The sequence below is a fragment of the Gallinula chloropus genome (genome assembly GCF_964237585.1).
Source record: "Gallinula chloropus genome assembly, chromosome: Z".
NCBI classification, from domain to species: Eukaryota; Metazoa; Chordata; class Aves; order Gruiformes; family Rallidae; genus Gallinula; species Gallinula chloropus.
In genome coordinates, this window is record NC_140089.1 from 2050244 (window position 1) to 2064786 (window position 14543).

Below are 14543 nucleotides of genomic sequence, written 5' to 3' on the forward strand. Positions count from 1 at the left end.
CGGGAGAGCACAAGTAAGTCTCTTAGAAGAACTTAGACACTTGTGCAGGAATAGTGCTCTCCTTCAAACATTTGTGAACCATCTGGAATGAGGCTTGTGAGGACAGACTCCAGAAAAGCTGGAAGTTTTCCTACCTTCATCACAACAGCAAACTGTATTGAGTTACATTGAGAGTGTATTGAGTGTTGCCCATGGGTGGATGAGGAATGAGAGTTTGTGGGTGAGACTTAAAGGACAGGCTAGCATAGATGATACTGTTGTGGGTGTCTATTATAGGCCACCTAATCAAGAAGAGGAAGTTGATGAGGCCTTCTACAGGCAGCTGATAGTAGCCTCACAATCACAGGCCCTGGTACTTATGGGGGATTTTAACTACACAGATATTATCTGGAAGGCTGGCACAGCCAGCTGCTCACAGCTCAGGAGGTTCCTCCAGTGCATTGACAATAACCTCCTAAAGCAAATGTCAGATGAGCCTACTAGGAGAGGAGCATTGCTGGATCTTGTACTTACTAACAAGGTGGGACTGGTTGAAGAGGTGAAGGTTGAGGGTAGACATGGCTGCAATGGCCATGAGATGGTGGAGTTCAAGATCTTATGTGGTACGAAGAGAATATCAAGTAGGACTGCAACCCTGGACTTCAGCAGGGCCAACTTTGGCCTCTTCAAGAAATTACTGGGGGAAATCCCATGGGACAGGGTACTGGAAGGAAAAGGGGCCCAAGATAGTTCATCCGTATTCAAGGAACCCTTCTTCCAAGCTCAAGATCAGAGCATCCCAATGGGAATGAAGTCAAGAAAAGGAGGCAGAAGAAATTCCATGTGAATATAAGGAGAATGTTTTTCACTGTGAGGGTGATGGAGCCCTGGGACAGGCTGCCCAGAGAGGTTGTAGAGTCTCCTTCTCTGGAGACATTCAGAACCCCATGATCCTGGATGTGTTCCTGTGGGATTTAGTCTGGGTGATCCTGCTGTGGCAGAGGGTTGGACTAGATGAGCTTTCAAAGTCCCTTTCAATTCCTAACGTTCTGTGATTCTGTATTGTGGTAGCCTAACATAAAAAAATTAGAAAATTATCCTAAAAATAGCATCTCCAGTAAACTTACTGCATACCATACCTGCATAACCAGTGTGGTAAAATGGTAGATGTGTTTACTGGCTTGATGTACTTCTAGCTGGAAGATCATTAGAGAAGAAACTTTAATCAGATATCCTATTCCTTTTGATGACTTTCCAGTAGTAAGCTAGGGAAGACAGTAAACAGATTTGTATGGAGTCTTTGTGGCAGGGGGTTTGGAGCTCTATGATCCTTGGGGTCCCTTCCAACCCAGACCATTCTATGATTCTATGATTCTATGAAATATTGAATAGGAATTTCCATTTGGACTGTAATAGAGCCCTGCTGAGAATCACATACCTTCTCTTGACAAAGTGTGCAGTTAGCCTCTGTGATATATTTGTGATAGTCTCTGTGACTGTGTCATATGGCTATTTGGAAAGACCTAGTCCTTTCTGGTAGGAACCTCTTGCTACAATAGAGCTCTACACTGGATGCATTATAAGAGAGAAACTTGTTCAGTATTGATCCCAATAAGTGGGGTAACACAAAGGAGATATTGTTGCCGCAGGAGTAGATTCAGTATTGCCTCATCAAATTTTGCCTACAAGAATTCCATGAGTCCAGCACAGTGTCCCATGGGATCAGTGATGGAGGGATTCTGATAGTTATGATCTTTCCATTTGACCCAGGTAAGATAGATTTCACAGAAGTTGTTAACCCTAAGATTTGTTAATGGAAATTTCTTCTCAGGTAGGTGAAAAAAATGTTTAGGGAGAAAAAAATTTCTAAAGGGAGTTTAGTGAGAGTAAAATACTATAGGATTGGTCAGTTATAAATATACAGGCATGAGAGTAGTTTGCTGATATGTTAATTTCTGGGCAGATGATAAAAAGTTTGTTAAAGTCTTTGCCTTGTATTAAGCTTTTTAGTGGTCATAAATTTAGGATTCATAGGATTCACAGGGGATATTATTATTTGGGTTTTAGAAAGTTGAAATTGTAGTTAAGACCTGCATTTCATTCATGATAGAACTAATGTGATATGAAATTTCTTCTTTGAAATAAAAACTAAAATAATAGACTATCTGCCAAAATCAAGTTATATTCAAAGTTACAGTGGATTCTAGCTGTCAAGTCTGACTGGAGAATGATTTCACTGGAGAGGAACAGCTCTGTGAGAGACAATGTTCTACCAGAACAGCAGAGATAAAGGACCCAAGAAAGCCCAGTGACAGAAGCAGCACTGAGAATACAGTTCAGGGGAGCAAGTAGTGCAGAGTGCATGTTGAAAGATTTGGTTCTAGACACAAGTAAAATACAGCCTTTTTGCATTCGTTATATTCTCATCAGCTGCTGTGATTTAAACTATAAAGGAAGCAGAACTTTTATGTTCCTGGCAAATAAAGGAACTGTATCAGAAATGACTTGCTCCATCTTCAGTGCCTCTTCCTAAATGAAGCAGCATGTAGAAATTTGAATTTTGACTGCCTCTTTTGGTCAAAAAAAAAAAAAAGACAGCATAAGTGTTTATAGCTTGTCTGTCTTGTGAGGATTCACTAGGGAAGAATTCTAGAGTCAATAACAGAAGATTTTCTAAATTCAGTAAGATTCATTTCATGGCTAAACCAGTAGCAGATAAGAGCTGGATTGAGTGTGATAATGTCAGCAAGTTACTGGGAGGTATTTCTATCAGTAAGGAAGAAATATGGATAAATTACATTTCTAAGTCTGCCTCTCTGAAGATGTTTCTAAAATACATGGTACTATCCCAAGAGGTTAAGTGCATTATTGTGTCACAGGAAGAATGATTCATTGTGACTGGTTAAGGCATAGCTGCTATTCACTAGATACACGATTTTCTTGTAAAGAGATTTATTAATAACATTAATAATATATATATTTTTTATTTATTCCACCATCCTCTATGCATAAGGAGCACATTGTGCTATGTGGGGACAACAAATAGCAGATTTTCTTTAACACACACCTAGTATAAGTGTATAGCCCTATTTGTGTCTGGATGTAATTCCTGCTAAAATGAAAAAGAAGCACCTCTTTTGAGCTACCTGTCGGAGCTTTAGATTCCCTTCACAGATTAGCTTTTGATATACAAATGCAGTGAGTGGAAAAAAAGAGATATAGAGAGGGAAGCATCAGTGGGCAATAAGTATGATGCCTATCATATAAATACTGTTCTTACGTGATGATTAACAAGAAGGCTGCATTGGAGTTCAAACTAAGATGAATATTTAATGTTATGACAGGTGAGCTAATAAACGTTAAAGAAAAATTCTAAGGCAAGAGAAATCTACATATCTTCCTCTAGACTCCTAATTCATAATATTTAACCAGCTATACTGATCGAGTAGCTAAACATTTCAACCAGCTGACATTATCCATGCCAGCTTATCAGACAGAAAACTCAAGGATGTTGCATTTCAACTTAAGCTTTGAAGGGTCAGATATTCTTATAAAAAAGGCAACGTTTACTTCAGGGTAAAAGAAGAAAAAGCTGATGAAAGCCTACATATCTTTTTGCATTTATCCTCAGAATCGTCTCCCAGTGGATTCCTGAAGATCTTTGCTTAGAAGCACAGGACTTGTATCATGCACTAGTTACAAAAAGATATATGTATGACCCCCTGCAGAATTCTTTTATACTTCCTTCCATTTATCTGCATTTATTGGTACGAAATTGGCACTAAGTTGATTTAGAAAAGTTATTAATGACTTGTGACTCAGAATTTCCATGAACAACGATCAGAAAGCCAAGTTAGGCTTATTTTGAAGTCTTAAGCCCCTTTAAACCAGGCAACTTCCCATCTTGTTCTGCAAAGGCATTTTGCTTAGTCTTTAAAACCTCAGCAAATAGAACCAAAGTTCAGTTCAAATTTTCATTTCACAGTTTGAATACTTCTGAGTTTCCCTTTTTGAACCGCTCTTTCTGCTTTCTTCGTTCTTACACAACATATCACCAGTTTGAGTGAATTAGTGGAATCCATTTGATTCTTTACTCAATAATACCTGGCATTTGGAGGTGTCTCAGCAAAATCTGCCAGCCTACTCAACTCATAGGAAAAAAATCTGATCTATCTCCAGACTGATAGTCTACAATAATGTGTGAATTAGAAAGTAGGAATTTGGAGGAGATGAGATTTTTGAATTTTACAAGATTCTCAGGTCATCCAGAGCTGGGTAGAAAGCAGCTATTTACCACACAGGTAGATTTCAAAGGCTTGTTGAACTGCTAGAAAGTCACAGCCTAGAAATTTAGGCTACCCCATCATTCTCCTGCAGAGGTTGCTAAAGATACGGACAGCCAAAGTGGCGTAACACAATGACATTTTCAAGTGTAACTTGGTTAGTGTTACAGAAACTTTGGGTCTTGCAAAGTAGAAATTTGAGTTTAATTAGTTCTGGCTCTGGTCATTTGTTAGGATGATTAATGTCAAAAACATATTCCAGAAATAATGTTGGAAGCTGTGGTCTTTAACATTAGCACAAGTCAAAGCCATTGAGTTGTGTTGGTTCACAGAGAGGTTTAAGCACAGCATTGTCCTTCAGCTGGCAGAAATGTCTTATAATTACTATGAAAAATATTTAGAAACACATGTTGTGAACACAAATCTGTGCAAATGAATAATCTTAGAAATCACAGGTGTATGTATATTACCAGGACTGAGATTTTGTTTTGAGGAGCTGATTTCTTCTCCATTCTATTTTCTACCAAAAAAAACCCAAAAGCAAGTTGTTTCAGGGAGTGTGCAGCTGCTACTTTATTTTCTTTTCTATAACTAAATAGAGTTCTGTTACTTCACGTGACTAATGGATCGATTAGAGGAGTTAAGCAGCCACCAATTTTTCACTGTGATTCTACAGATGTAGTACTATTTACTTCTGATTAATATTTAGTAAATAATCAAATACCAATTATATACTGAGTGCATTTTGAACTAAATAACCAAATCCCATAGTTTGTAAATATGCTTGAGTCTTTTTTTTAATGGCTACATTTAATTCCATAAGACAGTCAAATATCATTGTGCAGAGGAAGATCAGACTCCAGTATCTGTAAGTATTATTATTGTTTGAAATGTTATTCAGATGCAGTTTGCGGTTTGTTTTGATTAATACTTTCTATTACAGTGAACTTGAATTACTTGGATATTTTTGTAATCTTGTTTTGTTTATTTTGAAGGGAATGAAGTATCGAGTCACGATGAACAAAGTTCTCTCTTAGAACAGATAAATAACAAGCAGTCTACTCTGATTGAAACACTCTTCACGGTGTTGTCTTACTGTACTTTATCACCCAAGTCTCTTGGCGTTGCTTTCGAGGCTTACATGGAAAAGGAGCAGTTGTGGAATTGCTTATACAATATGACAGGTACTTAATTTATTAATAAGTATTTAAAATCTGATGTTAAACCTTGTCAGTTTTCAGACATGCAGTGCGTATTATTTTTACCTTAATAAATCAGCTTAAATGATGGTGGCTTACTTCAGAATTGCAGGCTAATGGGAGTGTATCGAGCAATCAGGTCACTGTAGGAGTTGTGATAGTTTTGAAGAAAGGTCACAGAGTGGTGTGGTAAGCTAGGATGCTGATGTCCTTAGTGTCTGTCTCACCACCAGGCTGGCAGTGGATAGTTTCTGTAGCTCTCTACCAATACAGGTCCTTCGTGCATCTAATTGCTCCAGTCATTTCCCACAGTTTAAAAGTAAGAAATGACTAATGGAGAATGGAAAAATAAAAGGAAGGACAGGTGACATAGTCCGAAGGACGTAGAGACTGCTGCCTTCAGGCAGACAGGCTTCTTGTTTTCCATGGTGAGGGGGAGCCACAGTTCAGTAGCACTGTAAAGAGGGAAGGTTTAGAAGGGTTATCTAGGAAACAATGGATAAAAATGCAGGAGAGAGGAGAGGAGAGGTGAGGAGAGGGAGAGGGAGAGGGAGAGGGAGAGGGAGAGGGAGAGGGAGAGGGAGAGGGAGAGGGGAGAGGGGAGAGGGGAGAGGGGAGAGGGGAGAGGGGAGAGGGGAGAGGGGAGAGGGGAGAGGGGAGAGGGGAGAGGGGAGAGGGGAGAGGGGAGAGGGGAGAGGGGAGAGGGGAGAGGGGAGAGGGGAGAGGGGAGAGGGGAGAGGGGAGAGGGGAGAGGGGAGAGGAGGAAGGGAAGGACATAACATAAGACAGGAAATAGAATTATGAATCTCACAAAATAGAGTGGTGATGAAAGAACTCAGGTATTCCTCAGGACAAAATGAGATTGCAAAAAGTAGAAGTCTAAAGTGTAGGAGTAAGAAAAATACAGAAAAGTTGTATGGAACCTTCCAGAAAGGCCATGCAAAGAAGAAAACTTAGATCAGCACAAAGCACAGACAAAAAAAAAAAAAGCAAAGGCAAAGGACCTAACATGTCAGAAGACATCTCTGATGCATCCTGCATCACTCTGCCTGACAACTGCTGCGATATTGCAACGTAGAAACTGCAATTCTCTGTGGTATTAAGAATGTGGAGAAGATTGATACTTGTTGTAATGTCAATAACCGTTTTTAGGATGGTCTGTTTTCAACGTGCAGTCTCTGATAACATGCTATGTCTCTGTTGATGACTATTATTTGTATGCGTTTTTGTTGCCAAAATATCTTTTTTTCCTTTGCTGTTCTCTGTTACAATGTTTTGGTTATCTAATAAATACAACTCCATTAATGCTATCTAGACATGGAAAACTAAAAAAGCCCCAGGTATATATCTTTGCCTCACTAATGTCTAAAGAGTAATTAAATGTACTGCTTATAAAAAGGAAGGCATCAGTCTTAAATTAAATTTTTAGAAGTATGCTGATGGAGAAATAAGGATGAGGGAAATAAATTAATTTGTCAGTAACATATTAAGGTGGAACAAGATGCTGTGTTGTTTTGCTTGATACTCTTTCTTTAATTTATAACAGACCAGCAGGTCTAAGTTATCATGAATCCCAATGTTTTTACTTTTGTTTCTGTAAGAATTCTGAAACACTTCTTTCTGAAACAGATTTACACAAATGACTATGGTTACTGAATATTTAATAATTCTTCCTTCTGAAGTTTCCAGTTGTGGTGAGTCGGAGCCAGAGGTTATCAGATGCTTGAAGTTGACTTTGATTAATTCAGTCAAGGGTATAGTGAAGCAGATAATTTCTTTGATGCATTCATGGGAGGCAACAGAAAACTATGGAACCTACCAACACAAGCAAATAGTTCCTGAAAGCTTACTGAAAACAGTTCCAAAGGAATGGAATTACACTCCTCGGGAAATGAAGAGGAAAGAATCTGGGAAATGTGGGTGAAATTTAGACTCTTTTTAAAATTTGTCATAAAAGCCTTTTACTCCTTTAATGAATACATATTGAAAGTGAACAATTGAGAGTTTGTGAGTGTTGCAGTTTGGTAATCAACTAAACAATTCCCAAACATCCTCTGGGGTTGTTTTGTAAGTTATTGTTTCTTCAGGTTTACAGCCATGCATACACAGACTTTTAAAAATAGTCATTACTGTGGTACTGATAAAAATAGTACTGAAAATGTTTTTAGCACCTGGCAGTAGTAAGGTGGGATTCATGGTAGAGTAAACCACAATGTCTGTGCTCTTGTTTTTATGTCTGTAAATATTTCTTCTCTTAGTTGTCACCCTTTCAGTCAGAACTGTTGAGATTTAGATACACAATATTGACTGAAACCATAACACCTTATTTGTCTCAACTTTACAAACCAGCACTTTTATGTAAATGTGATGGAGTGTGCTACTGCTTGGCTGTTGAATCAGTAACTGGAGAAAGAGAAATAATGTATGTAATGTTTTGCAATCAACTGTGAAGTTGATTTCTGGTCTATACTTTCATAGTCTACTGTGCCTGAAGTCTTCACCACTTCAAAAGGCTAACTTTTGGAAACATTTCACCATAAATTTAATGCCATCAAAATGTTACCTAATTAGTTCCAACAGTAGTATCGCTGTAGTATATTCTGGCATGAAGTTTTGAATATGTAGATTGTAGAGGAAGCCAGGGAATCAATCCATTCCTTCTGATATATCATCTCTGCAGCATCTTGAGGCACATTTGTGCAGCAGTGTGCTCACTGCAATCTCACTTGAGTCTAGAACTTGCTATTTTAGGCTAAGCCTGCACTGCCATGCAAGTGGAGAGGTAAGGCTCAGACATAGTGGCAAATTAAACTGGCTATGTGACACCTAGAACAGATCTAGCTTTTTAGGTTTTTTGGCTTGGTTTTTTTTTTAATATGTTGAGAGTACAGTGCAATGGGTCAAGGGTTTTCTCAGGATGTTTGGGTTTTGGTTTATTTTTTTTAATAATCTTGGCTCTGCATGGTGGATCACCTTAGATATGGTTGGTTTTGAGCAGCATATTTTCTGTAGTTACTTCTATAGCTACTTTTAATATCTGGAATGTTTAAAATGCAGTGCCCTACACTGTGCACGCTTATATAAAAGTAGATACAACTAAGTTTTGTAGGTTTGACCATAGAAAGAGTTTGATGGAAAACTAAGGATTGTTAATGCATGTAATCCTGAGACACGTAGTGCCATGCTTTGCTTGTGAAGCTGAAAAAACATTGCAGCAGAATTTTGGAGACCACTTCTTTGCTGTTCAGGATACCTGGGTGTTGTCTTTTTCATTTATTCTGTAATAACCGTGCACAGCAGGGATAATTGTTAAGAGACTCACAGCCTGAATTCTGAATTTTCTAGGTTCTCTGTTTTTAATTCATGTTATTGTTTAGATTTGGTGGGATTTATGTGGAGGAAGCACAATAGAAGTCAAGCTACAGTGTTGAGTACTTCAGCTTTTTACCCATTTTCAGTACAAAAGAAAGTTAGAAATTATCATACAACATTCAGAAGCAAGCTGTGATAGAACTAGAATGTTAATGTTAATCATATCTTCTTTTCTTTCTTTTTTTAAGGCTTCACAAGGCTTGCAGCTCAGGCGGTATCTATTGTAATCAGCAAGTTACCTACAGTGATTGCATGTTTGCCTCCCCCAATTAAGTACTTCTTTTTTCTGGCTGAGAGAAAAATGTCAAGAAACTTTGCTGAATTGAAGAAAGCTGGTCTGCTTGTCTGGAACTTGATTGTAATTATATGTCGGATATTTGAGGATGGAAATACTGCAGAACTTTTAACAGGTGCAACACTTGACAGATGGAGCAAAGAAAAACTCAGTTTGGTTCGTGTGTGCTTGGAAAGTATTATGGGAAAACAGAAAAGTGGTCCTAAGCAAGTGACCCAGAAGGTTATACAAAGCATTGAACAGCAAAGACCAAACTGGATTGAAAGCCAGTTGCTGAAGGCAAGAAAATTGAGCACAGACTGGTAAGAACATAGCATTTTTCAAATGCTGGGGATTTTTTTGTTCTTTACTGGATTAATGGCATGTTTATGGCTGTCGTTCAATTAACAAAAAATAAAAATGAACAGTGATCTTTCATGAAATGGATTAGTTCTTAATATTGATGGCTTTATGTCTTTTTTTTTTCAACTTCATTGGGCTGTTGAAACAGTAAACTATGATTGTTTCATTTAAACAGTATCTTCGCGTGGCTTAGAGATCTCATATTTGTGGTCGGTTTAGTCAGTGTATCTTTCAGAATGTGAACAGGTACACCAACTAGGAGGCACCACAATGTATTTATAAATTAATTTTGCTATGGTGATTAAATTAAGAGGGGCTATGGAAAGCCTTCAGTGTTAGTCTGTGATTAAAAAGTAAGCATACTTCATTTTAAAACATAACAAACCCTGAGGGCAAGTAGGATATATCAAAACAGGACAAGGACAGTACCCTGCTGTGCCTTTCTGAGGAAGCATCAACCTTCCCTGCTGATTTGACATTAAGGTCTGAGTGTTTTAAATCCTTATAAAGATTTTTCAAGGAGTTGTGTACATGTCAATGTGCTCCTAGTCCTGTTTTACTGTTGAAGTCGTGTACCATTCTGTAACAATCCTATTCACCAGCTTTCCAATATTAGATGTCTTGGAGTTTTGTGACTTAATATTTTGACTACTGAAAGTAAAATTGCCTTTTTTCAATGAATATTCTTGAAGGTTGGAGTCATTGCTGTCCTGACAGTAATTATCCATATAAGCAAGTACAAATATCACAATCATAGGTTGGAATCACTGATACTATTGAACAGACTTTCATGCAGTGCTTTAAGGGACAGTATGCTCTTTCTTTGAGTAGTCTAATGTGAGTAGCACTAAGCAGTAATCGCATAACAGGAATGCTCATTCACATTGACCTTTGTAATCGTTAGATTTCCATTTAATACTAATTTACAAGCTCTAATCCAGTGATTAAAAGATTGAAGCCAGATGCCGGTGACAGAAAGAGTCCAAGGAAAAAAGCCCATAATGATAATGTGTAAATTGATGCTTAACAGAATGCTTCCATAATACAGCTTCTGATGTCACTGGGAGAATAGGTATTTCTTAAAAAATGCAAATGCAGGGTGAAACAATACAGTGGATAGCATCTAAACCCTAAAACTTTAGTGTTTGTGCTTCTTCTGAAGCTGAGAATTTAAAATCAATATACTGCTCTCTTTTTCTGACATACCAGAAGAATACTATATTATCCATCAGGTATCAGGCAGCGGGAAATGAGTGTGGGAAAAGGCTTTCTGTATGTGTGTGGTGTCAGCCAAAGTGAGAACTAGTTTGTGAATACAGCTCCTAATTTTAAGCTTAAGAAACTGCAGAATGCGTCTTTCTCTCCAAGTGAGTAGTTATACGGTGCAGTAGTGGAACAGGGTCCCCTGACTCTCAGTGGGATTTCTGCAACAGGACTCTAGCATAACACTTATTTTTCCATTTCATGTTCAAATACCATGAGTCAGTTTCTGGGGAGGGAAAAAATAGCCAATAAGTAGCTGAGGGATGCATAGTAGAGATAACATGTTAAAAATGAGAATTATAATACTGCTATGTTGAAGCTGAAGTTCAACTATCAGTTAAAATAAGTAATGGTCATGTAATCACTGAAATAAAAGCAGATCTTCAAGGAGACCTGTGATGTTTACATGGTGGTTTTTTGGTGAGTTTTGGGTTTGTTTTTTAAATGGGAATGGTTACGTTAGAAAAATCAAAGTCCATGTAAAATTATGTTCTCTGTAACCCTTTGATAATTAAAGTATTTTGATGGCAAATATATGCATATGCATATATATACAAATTGTTATTAGTAAGTAATATTTGTAGACCTTTTGTTGTTGAATAGATACAGTGTATGGAAGCAAATAAAAACAATAGCATCCAGAGATGTATTTGGGTTTCACCCATGCAGTTCTGGGAACATCTCTGAAGAGTGAGAGATCTGTATGAGCCAAAGTCTTGCTTGATTTTTCTGTTATATCATTGTTACCAGGACATAAAAAGTCAAAATGTTATACAAATTCTTCCATCGTGGGATACACATTTAACTTAGTTTTTAGGAAAACTATATAAAAAAAAAACCCACACCACCACAAACCAAACAAAGAAATCCTCGGTGAAGGGTTCAGAGGTGGCCATTGTGTGCATTGCCTGTCTTGTGTACTGCCTGGGAGCGTTACTATTCATTAAAATAACCTTCACTTTACAGCAGCACCAGCGCTGTAAACAGTCACGTTGGATTCTGAAGAACACACGCCCCGAGAAGAAAAGAAATGTCTGTTCTTTGCAAAGTAATTTGTCGAGTTGAAGATTATTGTTTTTCATCATGGTGACCCTGACTTGGCTGGCTGGGTGCATATACAGATTAAGATGAATGCAGTTATTCCTTGGCTGAGGTCTGCCTCTTTCAGGGCACATTTCTCCTAATGACATGATTGATAGGCAGTCCCGAATCCAGAGAGGAACTCATTAATCATAGCACTGACTGAATCCAATCATCTGCTTCACCTGCACAGTGACGGACAGGAAAGGATACAATTTGGGCGCTGACACTGATACACTCCTTTGTCAGAGGTCCTCAACTTTTTCAATGTCAAGTCGCTAAAGAAGTTTGACGAGAAATTCAGGCTGCGCCTACGTGTGGCATCCAAAGACCGGCCTTACGTGTGCCTTAATTTCAGAGATCAATCTCTTCGAAGCTTTTCTGTAAAACGCATCGTAATAACAGAGTATCACTTACTTCCACTCAGCAAAGAACAAAATTATAGTTTGTATTTTGAAACTATTTGCTCTGTTGGACGTGCTGAAGCCGCATGTGGAAGCAATACCAGCGGTAATGCCCAGCAGCTGTGGAGCGTTTAAAGTGAGCGGCGGGTCACACACAGCAACTTTCAGCAGGGCTAACTTTCAACAGCAAGCAGCATCATGCAGCTGACTGACCTTTTTTGGGGGGTTTAATTCTAAAAAGTAAAAATTAAAATTTAAAAATATTGCTTTTTAACCTCAGGTTTCTTCTTTGATAGATTTTAAATGAAGCCAGAAATGACTGCGGAGGGTATAATATATTCTGTTGGTCTTTCAAGTTCTCGACACGTTTGTGTTGAGGTACCAGCATATGTCTCTCTGTGTTGCAGCTGTAATATTTGAGGAAAAGATTTAGTTTTAGTCCTTTTTTTTCTTTTCTTTTCTTAATGCTTTCCCAATGTACACTACCAAGCCCAGAGCTGGTGGGTTGTGTTTGCAAGCAGAGAGCAGTCTGACAGTGGTCAGAGTTATGAACTCAAGGTTTTTCGAGTCATTTCTGCTTTTTTCAGATTATTTTTTTTCCAGCAGCTTCACACAAATACTTTTAAGAAAAGGAAAGGAAATTTTTAAAAAATAATAGAAGGAACAGTACAGGGCAAAAAGTGCAACAAGTGGCAAATAGGTACCTTCGAAATGGTTACCATCATCCCAGTGGGAAGAAAAAGACTTCAATTTAAAACTTCTAACCTATACTTAGAGTAATGGCTACCTTTCTGACATGTTAATTAGGCTTTAATATGTGAAGCGACAGGCACAGAAAAAATGTACAAAAGATCGAATGCAAATGCCATTCCTCGTAGCAAAGATACTTCTCCGGCAGAAAATAAAATAAAAAAATATTTGCTCCTTGCATGTCCTTAAAGCAAGGGATGTTTTACGTGTTCATCTCGCAGATTAAAATCATTAACATTGCTGTAATAAAAAGAAGTCATTTAGCATTTACCATGTGTTTGTGTCAAGGCGTCAGAGATGTATGCGCAGTGTTATTTGTGCAAGCCAAACGTTTGGGGGGGTTTAACATGCATTTTGGGGGTGGTTTTTTTTTTAACGTGTATTTATAGCTGGTTTCGTGTTCTGAAAAATCAATGTATTAATAGAAATTTAAGAATATTCGCATCTGTTTCAATATTCTAGTGCCTCAGTCCCCGTAGAAGGTGCGACGGCAGAGGAAGGAGGTATTGCGCTTGGACTCACTGAGCAGAAAATAAACATGATGGTCCTGGATATCTGCCACAAACCAGGTGGCAGCGAGTACCTGAGGCAAATTTATCACATCATCCGGCTCAATGAGGTAGGGAAACGGCCTTTTTACCGAGCAATTAGGTGTGTACTGGCCTGAGGCAGCGTCTGCTGGCAGCTAAGGGTTAGTCAAGGAGGTGATAATGCTCCTTAAAGTCAATATGAAATCCTATATTGTCTTGTAATGGAATCCATTCGGTTTAGGCTCTTCTGCATTTGTGCAGAAGAGATTACTTTATGGGAAACAGCCTAGATTTTTATTTATGTACTTAAACAGTTCATAAATTTCCTTCGGATTCATATTGTAGGTGCATCTTAGGAGTTTGAGGACAGTTTTTTTCAAAAACAACCTCCCCAAAAAATAATTAGCAAGGGCACTGAAAAATTGAGTGTTGCAGAAAGTAAAATTAAACGTGGTAAATCAGTTCTCCTAATTTAACAAACAAACAAACCCTACGGGGCTGTAGCGGGGAAGTAAATGCAGCCACGTGAAAAACCTTACTTAATCCAGATAACTCTGCGTCGTAGGGCTGAAGTGCTTTGGAAATTACAGCAAAGAAATTCAGATTTTTTGCTTGCTGCGGCATGGAATTTGGGCAGTGTGAAAGGATTATCTCCTTATTTCCAAGGCAGTACCAAGCTGCCCCGAGTTACCAACAGCATTGTGATTTCATGCACTGAAATAAGCACTGGTTTATTTAAATCGTGTGATAACACAGACCTACACGGCTTAATTAAGAAAGCTCTGTTTATTAGCTCCAATTGCTAAATTACTATTCCTTGAATGCATAAGCAGGTGCTGTGGAGATTTATAATAAAATTTATAATTTTCTTGCATTTATAATAAAATGCAAAATAACACAGACCAAGATTTTTCTTTAAAAAAAATATCCAAAAAAGAAGGAAAAAACCCCAAACCCAACCCCAATCGGGCAGTTGTGCTTGTGTGATGGCAACCAAGAGCAGCTCAGAGCTGGCACTGTGCTTCTGAAAATCAGATCAACTGTTT

General features: G+C 38.1%; 1 protein-coding gene across 1 annotated transcript in view; it reads left to right on the top strand.

Moving 5' to 3' along the window:
• Positions 1–14543, top strand: part of KIAA0825 — a gene marked incomplete at both ends in the record, with an annotated part of 220325 nt that overhangs the window by 80511 nt on the left and 125271 nt on the right. The window contains 4 exons of the mRNA XM_084278315.1: positions 5258–5446; positions 7144–7377; positions 9022–9430; positions 13430–13586. Coding sequence (XP_084134441.1) covers positions 5258–5446; positions 7144–7377; positions 9022–9430; positions 13430–13586 — 989 coding nt within the window. The remainder of the gene's footprint in view (positions 1–5257; positions 5447–7143; positions 7378–9021; positions 9431–13429; positions 13587–14543) is intronic.